We start from the raw sequence: 15,349 nt of genomic DNA on the forward strand, positions 1-15,349 counted from the left end.
AGTTCTTACTGGAACTAAAGTGTCCATACAGAAGTTGATGTAGTCAGTAGTGCAGTCAACAACCTCCTCAATGTTCTCACTATGTGATCCCTGCAGGATATCCCAGTCTGTAGTTCCAAAACATTGTCTCAGAGCCTTCTCTGTTAACATTATACAAAGTTATTGTCTGTTTTTACCTGCGTTGTTATCAATCTTTAATTTAATATTGTTTTTTGTATCAGTATGCTGTTGCTGGAGTATGTGAATTTCCCCTTGGGATTAATAAAGTATCTATCTATCTATCTATCTATCTATCTATCTATCTATCTATCTATCTATCTATCTATCTATCTATCTATCTATCTATCTATCTATCTATCTATCTATCTAGACTTTGCACTAAAATAATAGTATGACGTCCCAGCCAGGTTGAAGGCCCTTGGGAGTGACTGTTGGGTCTAATTGAGGGAGTGCGGAGTACAGTGGGGGTAGGATCCATCCATCCATTTTCCAACCCGCTGAATCCGAACACAGGGTCACGGGGGTCTGCTGGAGCCAATCCCAGCCAACACAGGGCACAAGGCAGGGAACCAATCCCGGGCAGGGTGCCAACCCACCGCAGGACACACACAAACATACCCACACACCAAGCACACACTAGGGCCAATTTAGAATCGCCAACCCACCTAACCTGCATGTCTTTGGACTGTGGGAGGAAACCGGAGCGCCCGGAGGAAACCCACGCAGACACAGGGAGAACATGCAAACTCCACGCAGGGAGGACCCGGGAAGCGAACCCGGGTCCCCAGGTCTCCCAACTGCGAGGCAGCAGCGCTACCCACTGCGCCACCGTGCCGCCCGGGGGTAGGATTGATGCTGAAATTGAAAATGGTACCCGGATCTGAGGGGACAGAGGCAGTGTTGGTGCTCTCAAGGGACGGGGTTCGAGAAGGAAGGTGTTGTTGCGTTACGTTGTGTTCTTTTTTTTTGTTTTTCTTTAACAGCATTGATCCGATGTGGCAACCCCTAATGGGAGCAGCCAAAAGAAGAAGAAGAAGAAGAAGAAGAAGAAGGTTTTCTTTAATGGCGTCTATCAGGGCCAGAACAATGAGAGATTTATAGGAAATTGTAATGAGTTCAGTCTCAAAGATGTTCGGTTTTGCTGTTACAATCCTGTGTTTTTTCTTTACTGTTCCAGTAAACTGTTCTGTGAGCCCTACTTAGTCCTGTTTTTTTTTTCTTTTCGAACCTGACGTGGAGGTCGCTACAATAGTAATAAGCTTTACCGTGTTGCTACAGGATGGAGGGCCCCATGGAGTTTTATACCTTGGGCCCCCAGAGTTCATAGAATCTCCTCTGCATCCATGCTTTTATTATTTAAAAAAAAACGTTACTTTTCTCCTAAGGTGACTCGTTTTTATTAATTTTTTGCTACAAGTGTAAGTCTGACTTCAGTTGTTCAACATATAACGCATGGAGTGTATGCTAAAGCAACGGACTGAACTGACAGCCTTCTGGATCACTTGGCCGTGTGTTTTAAGCCCTCTTCGAACGGACTCTACGGTTGTGGTTACAACCTGATAAATCGTATCGTAATTCAGCGCCTCTGCTGCCATCTAGAGGCCAAGTTTTTAAATGCAGTTTTTTTTTTTTTTTTTTTTTAATCCCATAGCGGCCTCTAGCGACTGCTGGGTACCATTACCTGTATTAGAAGTTAAATCTCCTTCTGGACACGTGAGGACAAACTAGGCACAGTTTACGTCAATTACGGTAATTTATTGTACATTTTTTTAAACTGTTGAATATAATTGTATCTCATTTACTTGATGATTGTGCAAGTCGGATTTGTTAGTTATGCTTTAGCTATTAACAATGCCACAGTTAGTATTGTCTTTTATGAGCAAGGCCTCTGCAAAGCCGGGAGCTTGAGTGATCCGCGCAGCTGGAATAGACGTCGCTAAACCTCCGAGCAGTGAGTGGGGTTGACTGTAAAGTTTAGGGTAGTTGGTGTACTTCAGAAGTGTGGACTTGCCCACATGTTGGATAAACCATATAAACAAATGATAATTTGTTAATGTTAAGTGTAGTTTGTTTTTTTTATCTGGGGCCGGAGTTTCACCGAACCAGTTTTAATCTTCGAGGTGTTGATATGATAGGTTTATTCTAATTTGCGTGTAGCACAAGAAAAAAACAGTTTGGCATACGACAGTAATTTTAGGCAACATAGTATTAATGGCAATGACGGTTTTCGTGGGAAAAGAACCGAGTTTGGAGTTCTCTTTTTTTCCGAGGCGGTTCGCTTTGCCTTGTGCTGTCGGTGCGATCAGAGACCATCACGCTGAATTTATTCTTAAACCTGCGACTTTCTGGGCTGACGATGAGCACCCATAACTTTTTCCCCCATACTTAATTATTTACTTGGCATTCGTGCGGGCTCACGGATTCAGCTGGCTGAGTTGGAAACTAACGGATTGGGGATGCTGAAGTCAAAGTCCCCCATGTTTAATAAACGCTGGTTCAAAGAAAAATGACCAGTTGTAAAGGACGATTGTGTCACTTGCCCGGGTAAATTATGTTGCCAAAGCTATTAAGTGAACGAGCGCTGGCTATAATTGTAGTAAAACATTTTCAGTTGCTATATATAAAAATCCCGTCCAATTTAAGGATGTGCATTCCTGTACACCATCAGGCACGTTTTTTGCACCATGTAGATTAATAGAACTGGGGAAACATTCCCCCCTAAACAGGGGAAAATTTGGCTTTTTACAGAGGCTCTTTAAATAAATACATACAGAGTGCATCCGGAAAGTATTCACAGCGCATCACTTTTTCCTCATTTTGTTATGTTACAGCCTTATTCCAAAATGGATTAAATTCATTTTTTCCCTCAGAATTCTACACACAACACTCCAAATGACAACGTGAAAAAAAGTTTACTTGAGGTTTTTGCAAATTTATTAAAAAATAAAAAAACTGAGAAATCCCATGTACATAAGTATTCACAGCCTTTGCTCAATACTTTGTTGATGCACCTTTGGCAGCAATTCCAGCCTCAAGTCTTTTTGAATATGATGCCACAAGCTTGGCACACCTATCCTTGGCCAGTTTCGCCCATTCCTCTTTGCAGCACCTCTCAAGCTCCATCAGGTTGGATGGGAAGCGTCGTTGCACAGCCATTTTAAGATCTCTCCAGAGATGTTCAATCAGATTCAAGTCTGGGCTCTGGCTGGGCCACTCAAGGACATTCACAGAGTTGTCCTGAAGCCACTCCTTTGATATCTTGGCTGTGTGCTTAGGGTCGTTGTCCTGCTGAAAGATGAACCATCGCCCCAGTCTGAGGTCATGAGCACTCTGGAGCAGGTTTTCATCCAGGATGTCTCTGTACATTGCTGCAGTCATCTTTCCCTTTATCCTGACTAGTCTCCCAGTTCCCCACAGCATGATGCTGCCACCACCATGCTTCACTGTAGGGATGGTATTGGCCTGGTGATGAGCGGTGCCTGGTTTCCTCCAAACGTGATTCCTGGCATTCACACCAAAGAGTTCAATCTTTGTCTCATCAGACTGGAGAATTTTCCTTCTCATGGTCTGAGAGTCCTTCAGGTGCCTTTTGGCAAACTCCAGGTGGGCTGCCATGTGCCTTTTACTAAGGAGTGGCTTCCGTCTGGCCACTCTACCATACAGGCCTGATTGGTGGATTGCTGCAGAGATGGTTGTCCTTCTGGAAGGTTCTCCTCTCTCCACAGAGGACCTCTGGAGCTCTGACAGAGTGACCATCGGGTTCTTGGTCACCTCCCTGACTAAGGCCCTTCTCCCCCGATCGCTCAGTTTAGATGGCTGGCCAGCTCTAGGAAGAGTCCTGGTGGTTTTGAACTTCTTCCACTTATGGATGATGGAGGCCACTGTGCTCATTGGGACCTTCAAAGCAGCAGAAATTTTTCTGTAACCTTCCCCAGATTTGTGCCTGGAGACAATCCTGTCTCGGAGGTCTACAGACAATTCCTTTGACTTCATGCTTGGTTTGTGCTCTGACATGAACTGTCAACTGTGGGACCTTCTATAGACAGGTGTGTGCCTTTCCAAGTCATGTCCAGTCAACTGAATTTACCACAGGTGGACTCCAATGAAGCTGCAGAAACATCTCAAGGATGATCAGGGGAAACAGGATGCACCTGAGCTCAATTTTGAGCTTTATGGCAAAGGCTGTGAATACTTATGTACATGTGCTTTCTCAATTTTTTTATTTTTAATAAATTTACAAAAATCTCAAGTAAACTTTTTTTCACGTTGTCATTATGGGGTGTTGTGTGCAGAATTCTGAGGAAAAAAATGAATTTAATCCATTTTGGAATAAGGCTGTAACATAACAAAATGTGGAAAAAGTGATGTGCTGTGAATACTTTCTGGATGCACTCTGTATCTATTTATTTAAAGAGCCTCTGTAAAAAGCCAAATTTTCCTCTATCTATCTATCTATCTATCTATCTATCTATCTATCTATCTATCTATCTATCTATCTATCTATCTATTTATCTGTCTGTCTGTCTGTCTGTCTGTCTGTCTGTCTGTCTGTCTGTCCCGTTGTGTTGACAAAGGTTGACATCCACCCTATAGTTAACATGGTGGGCCCCTTTCTCATGGAGGACGGGTTAAAATATTTGACTTGATAAACCATCATACTAATGAAAAAACTCCATGAATGTATTCTGTAATGGTATTAAAGTTTAATGAACTTGACGCTTGTAAATCTCTCATAGGAAACCGCACTCTATAAATACATAAAGGCTATGTTCAGCTCTCTGATGGGAGAAGGTTCATTTTAAAACAGAACAGCTTCAAATAGTGTTTATCACAAAATATAATCACGGTTTCATTTATGAGGCCAAACAAATTTTGAAACGTAAAGATAATCATAATCCACCTTAATCAATGGATAAGTGTCCGTGTACAGGATTTCCTAAGATATCCAAAAGTGGAGTGTTCCTGTGAATCCTGTAAGCCAGAATGGTGTAAAGTGAAGAAGCAATTTAATAATAATACATTTTATTTATATAGCGCATTTCCCATGCTCAAGGCACTTCACAGAGTTTAAGAAAGAACGGCAGCGTATACAGTACATAGCATTGTACTAAACCAGATAAATAAATAAAGAAGAGCAAGACAGTAAATTCAGAGTAAAGCCCAACAGACAACATATTTGATGGTCTAGTACACACACACAGGTTACATTAGCAACTTGACATCGAGGTAAACTGAGAGAAGGATAATAAAGTCAGGTAGAGCTAAAAGCCTTCCTGAACAGATGAGTTTTGAGTTGTTTTTTAAAAGAATTCATGGAGTCAGCTGACCTGATTAATTTCGGTAGGTCATTCCAGAGTCTGGGCGCTATACAGCTGAAGGCCCTGTCACCCATGGAGTGTAGATTAGTGAGGGGCACAACAAGATTACCAGAATCAGAAGACCTTAGTGGGCGGGCAGGCACATAGTGATGGAGAAGATCACTGATGTAGTTTGGCGCGAGGTTGTTTAAAGCTTTGTAGGTTATTAGTAGGATTTTATATTCAATTCTGTAAGACACAGGGAGCCAGTGAAGGTGAAGCAGGATGGGTGTGATGTGCTCGCTGCTGCTGGTCCGTGTAAGGACTCTTGCGGCTGAGTTTTGAATAAGCTGGAGCTGTGATATAAGATTAGAAGGGGCACCTGCCAGTAGGGAATTACAATAATCGATGCGGGATGTGATAAAAGCAGGGACAAGTTTCTCAGCATTAGAAAAGGAGAGGAAGGAGCGAACATGGGATATGTTACATATGTTATATGTTAATTTGATGTTTAGATCAGATTAGATAGAATTTAGTTCGCCCAAAAAGGAATTTAGCAGCATAGAGCAGAAGAAACGTAAAAAACAAGGACATTGACTCATAGGACAAGTAATACATTCACTAGCTGTATATTGTATTGTGCATTAAAAACAAAAATAACTTAAAGAGTATAAGCTTTTAGTTTGGGGCGTCGGGAGGAGGTATTAAATTGACTGACCGCAGTGAGCAGAAAAGACCCCCAGAGACGCTTCTTAGCACACCGTGGTAGAATGAGACTGAAGCTAAAAGTGTTCCAAGGCAGCTCCTCCTTGAGGGGGCATTTGCAGTAAGGAGATTGTGGGTTTGCTTCCCAGGTCCTCCCTGTGTGGAGAGCGCTTTAAGTACTGAGAAAAGCAGTATATAAATGTAAAGAATTATTATTATTATAATAGAGGGAATGTTTCATGATGGCGTCCAATTTTGCCCCCATTCTCTTGTTGTTTTTATATCTCAAGGGATTCTAATCTGCTGATGCAATTCATTTTGGGGGACTGGCAGTGGCAAATTGACTGCATTGTATGCTTGAGTGTGCCACATGATAGACCGCCATCCATCCAGGCCTAGTTTGTCTACACTTGATGTTTTGATAAAGTATCTAGCAGAGATGGATGCAAGTATCTAAAAAACTGATGGGTACAAGGCAGTGTGTTACACCTGTGTTTACTCATGGTGAATTTTTTCAAATTGGCCATTTATATTCAGTGAGTCTGACAAAAAAGAACATACAAAGAGTCGACGTGCCACCAGGCTCTAGTGTTCCTCAACAGGTAAGTCTAATCTTTGTAAGGTAATCTCATACAACAATACATTAATTCAGAGTAAAGCAGCTACTGTATAAATGTCATGTGTCCCTTCTTTTGCAGTTTTGAATCAAATCTAAAGTCAAAGTAAAATCCAACAATGAATAAAGGCAAAGGTAAAGCCAGTACTACACACAGACATCAAAAGCAGAAGCCTGCCTTGCAGAAGAAACACATTTTCAAAAGCAAAAAAGATGAGAGCAATGAGGATTCAACTGGAACGTCAGATGATGAAATGGAAAAAAACTTCCAGCTGATACACACAAAAAATATTTTGACAAGTGTGGGATGTAACAGCAATAGCTGCTCGGATGATGAAGTGGACACTGGAGTTAAAGAAAGTAAATTTAGCTCAGGATGCGGTAGTGCGGCCATTGGAAAGAGTGAAGAGGATGGAGATTTCGGTAGTAAATACACAGCTAATGAGATGGGACTGTCTGATACCACGGACAATGATGAAAGTGAAGATGATGATGTCTCGGAGTCGAATCTTTTGGAGAAGCATTCCATTTCAGGAACAACTAATATGAAAGAACATGGAGATATGGACATCAAGAAAGGTACTTCATTTTTTTCCTTGCACTTAGTTCAACTTTATCACTTTGTTAGATTTTTTTTAAAGAAAGTACAGTGGAACCTCAGTTCACGACCATGATTCGTTCCAAAACTCTGGTCGTAAATCGATTTGGTCGTGAACCGAAGCAATTTCCCCCATAGGATTGTATGTAAATACAATTAATCTGTTCCAGACCATACGAACTGTATGTAAATATATATATATTTTTTAATTTTTAAGCACAAATATGGTTAATTAAACCATAGAATGCACAGCGTAATAGTAAACTAAATGTAAAAACATTGAAAGTTTTCTCTGTTGTTCAAGGTTAACACTGCAATAGTTCGCGCTATAGCGCTACCAACTTCTGGCTAAAAACACTTTTTTTTTTTAATGAGTTTTAAGCACAGGGAAAAAAAATAAACATTTGAAAAAATCCGTAATTTAATAAACCACCAAGAAAAGTAACATTGCAACAATGCACGCTATGAACCGATCGCTGTAAACAGAAGTGAAAACAAAATCAAGCCCAGTGCATTCTTTAACTGCCTTCCTACCTTATGAGTCCAGCTCTCTCTCGAGCTGCCTGTGTGTGTGTGTACAAACCGAAAGGGAAACTGGCTTGCTCGTATACCGAGGTGTGTGGTCATGAACCGAGGCAAACGTTTGGCAAACTTTTTGGTCGAAAAACCGATTTGTACGTGTACCGAGACGTTTGTGAACCGAGGTTCCACTGTACCTGACACAATCAATTTTCCAGACAGTCTAGGATTTACAGTATTTTCTCTTATTTATTTATGATTGTAAAGATTGAAGTTTTAGGGAAGTAACCTTTCAAAAATCCTTTGGCTTAGTGTGTGTTTCTTTACTTTTGAACAGAAAATATAGATGGGTTCTTTATTAGGATAAACAATTATCCATTGAGGAAACATTATGGGATGGAGTTGGAGAGGCCTTGGAATCCTCTTAAACTTTCAAGTTTTTAAAATGTTTCAGACAGGCATATTTTTACAAAAAATTAACCTGATGGCAAAGTAGTCTTAATATAAATGTTACAAATAATACACATGTACGCATTATTATGAAGTCTGCCAAATGACCCTATCTAGGTCAACTGTGCAATCGTGACGTCATTTTCTAAACCACTTGTTTCAGACCAGGGGCCTCATGTATAACGCCGTGCGTAGAACTCACACTATAACATGGCGTAAGCACAAAAGCGGGATTGTGCGTACGCACAGAAAAATCCAGATGCAGGAATCTGTACGCACGCAAAATTTCACGTTCTTCCACTACATAAATCCCGATCAGCGTGAAAAGTAACGCACGTGCACGCGCCTTGTGTCCCGCCCCAACTCCTCCCAGAATTACTCCTCTTTGAATATGCAAATCGATATAAATAGCCTTCTGTGCAAAGACAATGGGAAAAGCACGGGGGAAAATATAAGAATTTCAGCGAATACCAAGTGGAGGCAAAGGAAAAACGTACTATTTGTTGGTTTAAACAGTGGTATAATCAACAAAAGAAAGTTGATCGAGTGACAGAGTGTCGGAGAAACTCGAAAGATCGAGTTCACAAAGTTGCACAGTACCCGAAATAAAGAAGAAATCACATATCAAAGTCGCCGTGAAAAGGCGACTCGCAGCGGACCGTCTGAGTGTCATATGAAAGCTTATTAGGGTACAGACAAAAAAAATTGGCACACAGTGGGGAAAAAAGCACGAAATGTCAACTTTAATCTCGAAATTTCCACTTTAATCACGTAGTTTATTTTGCCATTAAAGTAGAACATCATAAACTACATCTTAAAATCGTTTATTTTACTGGTTTCTCAAGTAGCACGTTAAATGCTTTGTTCTGTATTTGATCTTCTATGTGCTCTATGTGTGTGAATCACTACGTGCTTAGTTCTTTCTCTTTCTCCGACAGGACACAGAATCCATTACATTCGAGATATTACAGCTGTCTGAATAATTATAATACTGAGATGTATACGTGATATCATTTTCATGATGATAGCAATGAAAGCATGTTATTAAACATGGGAACACGGTGGCGCAGTGATTGTTCATATCTCACGCAAGAGGCTTGCTGCGCCATGTGCAACCTAATAAATAATTTAGTACAGAAGTACTGTCTCTTTCAAACGTACTTTTCTTTCTCTAAATACCCAATTGCCACACAATCAGCTCTGTAATAGACGTTAAGCCACCTGTAAGCTTAGAATGCCGATTCTTCAAAACTTTTAAGGAACATTGAAATATCTTCGTAGTACATGTTTAATTATTCTATCCGTCTATCCTTCCAGTGTTGCGTCAGCACCAGCAATAATACAGCGCAAGGCAGGAGCTATCCGTGAACCAGCTATACGCTGCGGCACTGTGTCCTCACATGTTTAATTATTAACAATGCAGATTATTTAAATGAAGTTAAAGTTTTACCTGTATACTATAAGCAACATATTTTGCTGCATTTCATCTTAAAAATGATATCGTCATCATACGCGCTTTATAAAGTAGCACAGGTTGTGCAATATTATAACTGTAGGGTAAGTTTACAGTGAGGTAATTGTACTTATAAGTACAAACAGTTCTGCAAGGAGCACTTGATGTACTGATTGAGTGCGTTTATAGTTCTTGGGATGAAACTGTTTCTGAAACGCGAGGTCCGTACAGGAAAGGCTTTGACGCTTTTTGCCGGTGTTGAGGTAGTGTGTACTTGAAACTGTATACCGATAATTCTCTTTTCAATCAGCTGCTGCTGTGATTCACACTCAGATACAGTGATATAAATACTCCGAGTGGTGCAGTGAGAGTAATATGGAAAAAGATGATCCGCAGTGGCAACCCTTAACGGGAGCAGCAAAAAGAAGATCAAGATGCAGTGAGCGTAACAACGCTAAAGCAGTTATGGTATTTGGAATACTATGGCTATTTCCTGGACCATTATATTGCTACAGGTTAATTACAATCAGATGCATTACACTAATAAACAATATGCAGTTAATTTCAATATATTTATAAAGCCGCGTCAGCAATGTGGATCTAAGAAAGAAAGCGTGACCACAAAGGAACAGTAGCACTGCTTTGACGCTGGGTGCCGCCAGTCTGCAAAACCGAGCAGAGAAATTGCGTACGCCAAGGTATGAGTTACCGTGGAAATGTGCGTGGCTTTACGGCAAGTTTAGGTTTTATACATCGCGATTTGAGCGTGGAAACATTCGTACGCAACATTTCTGTGCATACGCACCGTTTATACATGAGGCCCCAGGGGTGTTGCTGGAGCCTACCCCAGCTAGCATAGAGTGCAAGGGCAGGAACAGAACTTGGACAGGTCGCCTGTTCATCGAATCGTCGCAATGCAAAAATACTGTAAAAAAATACTGTGGGTTGGTGTCTTTTTTTCTTTCTTTCTTTTTGTCCTTTCTTGTTATAAACATGTCATTTGCATAAGTACACCATGATGGTTTAATGATCATCACAACGGGGACATTAAGATGAAACAGTGAATCAAAGCTGCAGCGGGTTGTTTACAAAAAGAAAACAATACAGTATGCTGCAAGTCTGAGGTTGTGTGTGTGTGTGTGTGTGTGAGTGAGACCCTTTTCAACTAATCTGCCTAATAACCAGTTTTGGTGCGGTAGCGCATTGTTATTTGTGGGAAACATTGTGTATCTATTGACAAGCAAATCAAGTTATATTTTACTTCTAGTATTCCCTCCTTATTACCAGTTAAGAGGCTAAGACAGAGGCATGAGTTTGGTTTCAGGTGGTGGAGGTTGGAATGCGGTGGATTCTGAATACTGGAGGCAAAGAAAGGTGATAGCTTGTGTATTTTTATGATGGCAGAATTACTCTTATCACACGTCTTGATTTGCTTATTACTGAAATATATTTGTATACGTAAGTCTTAGCAAGAAGATGGTTAACATAACAGGTAATCCTGTATAATACGAAATGCCTTAGTAGGTGGATAGATGTTATACAATGCAAAAGCCATGGTAGATATTCCTTAAATTGAAGAAAGTAAAACAGTTTTCATAGCGTATTATAATATTGCAATAAATATTTATTAGTTTTGAAGTGGCTTGCAAATATAATATCTGGATTTTAGACAAAAATCATCATGGTATAGCTTAAGTAATACCAAATACAAGAGACCCACATTAATACATGGGTTCGAGATCATACTTGAGTTGTGTGTCATCTTCTGTTAAGTAACGTCAACAGTTGTGTAGTCTTGTTGTTTTTATTTGTTCCAATAATACGCACACATAAATGAATTCTTGTTGGTACCACAGTTCTGTTTTTGCCTCTTCATTTTGAGTCAAATCCGTTCTTTCTAAAAGGTTCCTACAAAGTGCCACATCTGATAAACAATCGTAGATGTGTACTATATCTTTAGATATAATACGCTACCGTGGCTGTCCGTTTGTCTGTCCAGGATTTTAAATCACCTATAGCTCACAAACCGTTTCACCTATGGACCTGAAATTTGGTACACAAATACTACGTGACGTCTGCTATCCGCTTTTCGGGTGATGATTGACCTCCAAGGTTATTTCTCTTTTTATTTTTATTTTATTGTAGAATCAAGTCTCGGCAGCGGCCAGCAGGGAGGCTGTGCGGCGCATGCGTGCAGGTGCCGTTCTCATTCCCTACCACCTTCGCCGTCACTTCCCCTACCTCTTTATATCTTAAATCATTCTTGAGGCCGATTAAAGACTTAAAAGTGCCAGCTTAAGTGAAAAATGCCGTACTAAGTAATTGCAACACAGACACTGATTTAATCAGTTTTAATGAGAAAAGATGCCAATGAAAGATTAGAAGAAGCGGGCCGTTAGGGTGGAGAGAAGAAGAGCTGCTCAGGAAGCGCATCAACCTCTGAGCAAACGAATGGTAAACGTACAGAGAAAGAGGATGAAGACTAGGAATGATCAAGTCAAGTGTATTCACTGTATGTTATTGTGCAGTGCACCGTTACTGGTGATTAAATAATTAGAATGTGTCCTAGCGAGTAACCTCTGAGAGTTTCAGTGGATGACTGGACCAAAACAGACCAAAGTAACTTCAGTTCCGTAATATCAAATGCATTATGGATATGTGCCAAACAGATGAATTGGTGCAGAATTCAGAAAACGAACTCCACAGAATCTCAAAGTACTTTGGTGTTACAAACCTGCATTCAGTTACGATTCTTTAGAGTCGAGGTTTCCCATTTGGGTACTATTTTATCACATTTACATATTTTATGTGCAAATGTAGAAAAATGGCAATCGTGCAGGTATATACAGCATATTCTTTCTTCTTTTTTCTTCTTCTTTGGTCCCTAGCTGGCATTTGGTCTGGACCTGGTCCTAAGCCCGTACACTGCTGTGGGTGCCAATGGTTGTCGGATTTCATTTTGCAGGCGTTTCCATATACAGCATATAACTTAAAGAATGGATTAAAACAATAAGAAAATAAAACTTCACAATGAAAAAGCTTGAGCTACAAGATTTTCACTATGTGCCATTGGATGCTTCTAAGTTTCATATCAAATTTGTCTCTGATGTTTTTACTTTATATTCATAAGTTTTTATGCTACATGAAAATGTGTATTTTATCTAAATAACCTGATGCATGTTACAGTAATCATGCAATAGTACTTGATGTAAAATGGGCAAAAATGTTCAACAGAAAAGGTGAGTTTGTAGAAGATCAACAAATTTAGAAAGTACATTAACTCTGAATACTTGTTCAGTTTCTCTATGCAGTAACACTTCTTCTAGTTAAACTTTGATCAGATGCATACTTATAACAACAGTAATAACAGTAATATACATGTACCGTGGAGTTAGGTTTTTAAGTTAAACTCTGTATGTTTTTATTTTTTCTTCACATAGAACTTTCAGCAATGTCATTTGAAGAATTAATCGCATTCAAAAATAAAGTTGGGACCAAAGCTTATGATCAGGTGGTGCATGGAACAAAAAACAGCCACGCAAGTGAGAAAAAAATTAAAAGACTGAACAAAAACCGGTAAGCTATATATGATTATTTGGGAGACATTTACATAGTGCTGGCTCCCTTCTGCTTATTTTTTATTATTATTACTACTCATTAAGCCCGTTACAATAACGGCGCTAGAACAGTAGTGCATAAACATTAGTAGGAACAGTCTATATTAAATGGCACGGGACTTTGACCTCATTCTGTTTGTTGGTCGTATTTTTCTTTGTCTTTCAGCCTTTCTTATGTTGATGGTTACTTGCTGAGCTGACCGTTCTTCGTGGGCTGCCGCTGTGTATTGTGTGTCTTTAGTTTTCTGTGACAGTAATACTGTCTTGTACGTCCGCTGGCTTGTACGTCCGTAATATACCTTTAATTTTCTCTGGCGGTAATAAAGGCGTGCGCATCGGTAATATGCCTTTAATCTTCTCTGACAGTAATACTGGCTTGTATGTGGCTGTAATATGCGTGACTGTACTGTGTACCTTTAATTTCCTCTCGCAGTTATACTGGTTTGTATTTCCGTAAAATGCCTATAATTTTCTCTGACAGTAATATCGCGCATCGCACCGTGCCCCGCGCATGCGCACTTCACCAGAAGACACCCACACGGACACCTGGACGCACACAGGGATTTTATTAAAGAGTATTTTTTTTTTTTTTTTTTACTTGGTTTTCTTCAGTTGTATTTAAAACCTGCCTCCATCAAGACAGTTAAACCTTTTGTTTTTGAAATTCTGCTGCTTACTCAAGCAGGTCCCATCTTTTTACCTTTTGCATATTTCATATCATTTAGACACATGCAGTTTTCAGTTTTGCTGTTTGCTGACAGATTATAATTCAACTATCCACCAAATTTTCCCAACCGTTAAACCTTTTCAGTGTTGTAGGGAGTTGGTGTCTATTGTAAGGAGAGTTTGGATTTGCAGTGGCCTGGCAGAGGAAGAGAAGGACAAGGCATGGTTAATTTAATCTTGTCAGCGCACCATTGCTTGGACGTGTGCTCATTGACATGAAATTAAATATTAATGTAGACTACTTGTTTTTTTTTTTAAATTTGATCAGATAAACTACAAACAGAGAAGCATAGATGGTTGTGATTAGCTTCACTTGTACACTGCTCTTTTGTTAGTGAGGAGAAATGAAAGAGTATATTGCTCGTAGCAGATGAAAAGAGCAGCCGTCAAGAGTTGAGTCTGCCATTTGAATTGTTAAGTAATGGTTTTATATGTTGCATCACTGATATGAATGTTTGAAATATGGAAACTACCAAAGTTCCAACTTTCTCTGATTCGTAAATGTGCAGTTATCAACAGCCTCCAGGACAGGCTATATGTACAGCAGCTCTTGAAATTTAATGTGGGCACTGCGTGATACAAATAAATATTAATTGATGTTTTTTATCATAAGCCAGCATTTTGTTATTGTCAGCTGTTGGTGGCTGCTTGTTACATTCAGATCTTCAGTTTGCTCTATATAAACTAATGATGTTCTGATTGTTCGGCTGCTGATATAAATCAGCAGATTTTTACTCCAGATGACTTTGAGTAAGTGAATTCACAGTGACTGAATTGGGCAGTCATAAAAATTAATTCTTTTTAGAATCAAATGTTCTAAGCCTTATGGAATTTAGGTGTAGTGCTCCCTTACACAAATTATTACAACAGTTGTGGAAACGTACACATCATTGTGCTGCTGGAACTTTGGTGAGCAAACAGTCTGATTTTGGGAGGGAGTGAAGAGAGGAATATTGGCTTTTATATTAAAGCAAGTGGAGTAATAAACCAAGAAAGGGGAATGTGAGAAGTCATCCTGTGCATGAAGAGGGACGGCAGACCCAGATTTTGTCCAGCTGTATTTGCATTGTATTTTGACTTGTCCTCATCTGGAAATAAAAGAGAAGCTCCTTTAACGAATTCAGACCTTTTTGTTTCATCCTTTAATTTAAATGTACACTGTTTGTCTTCATGTGAATGAGCGACCTTTTGTTTAATACAGCAGATCATGTTTTTAATTAAAAAAAACAAAGAACCTCACCACTTAGTAAACAATACGCGCGTTAGCTTGAGAGACAAATCTTTATATTTTATGTGTAAACTTGTGTGTTGGTCTTGTATGCTCTTTGTAAACAAATTTATGAACGTTGTGGCTTATAATTTAAACAA

The 15,349-nt window shown here is 39.6% G+C and overlaps 1 protein-coding gene across 1 annotated transcript in view; it reads left to right on the forward strand.

Moving 5' to 3' along the window:
- Positions 1 to 1,663: 1,663 nt before the first annotated feature.
- The window catches only part of rrp36 (ribosomal RNA processing 36), a 26,214-nt gene continuing 12,528 nt past the window's right edge, over positions 1,664 to 15,349 (forward strand). Inside the window, exons 1-3 of the mRNA XM_028820731.2 lie at positions 1,664 to 1,749; positions 6,701 to 7,197; positions 13,079 to 13,214. Coding sequence (XP_028676564.2) covers positions 6,738 to 7,197; positions 13,079 to 13,214 — 596 coding nt within the window. The 5' untranslated portion in view covers positions 1,664 to 1,749; positions 6,701 to 6,737. The remainder of the gene's footprint in view (positions 1,750 to 6,700; positions 7,198 to 13,078; positions 13,215 to 15,349) is intronic.

The sequence above is a fragment of the Erpetoichthys calabaricus genome, chromosome 15, assembly GCF_900747795.2.
Source record: "Erpetoichthys calabaricus chromosome 15, fErpCal1.3, whole genome shotgun sequence".
NCBI classification, from domain to species: Eukaryota; Metazoa; Chordata; class Cladistia; order Polypteriformes; family Polypteridae; genus Erpetoichthys; species Erpetoichthys calabaricus.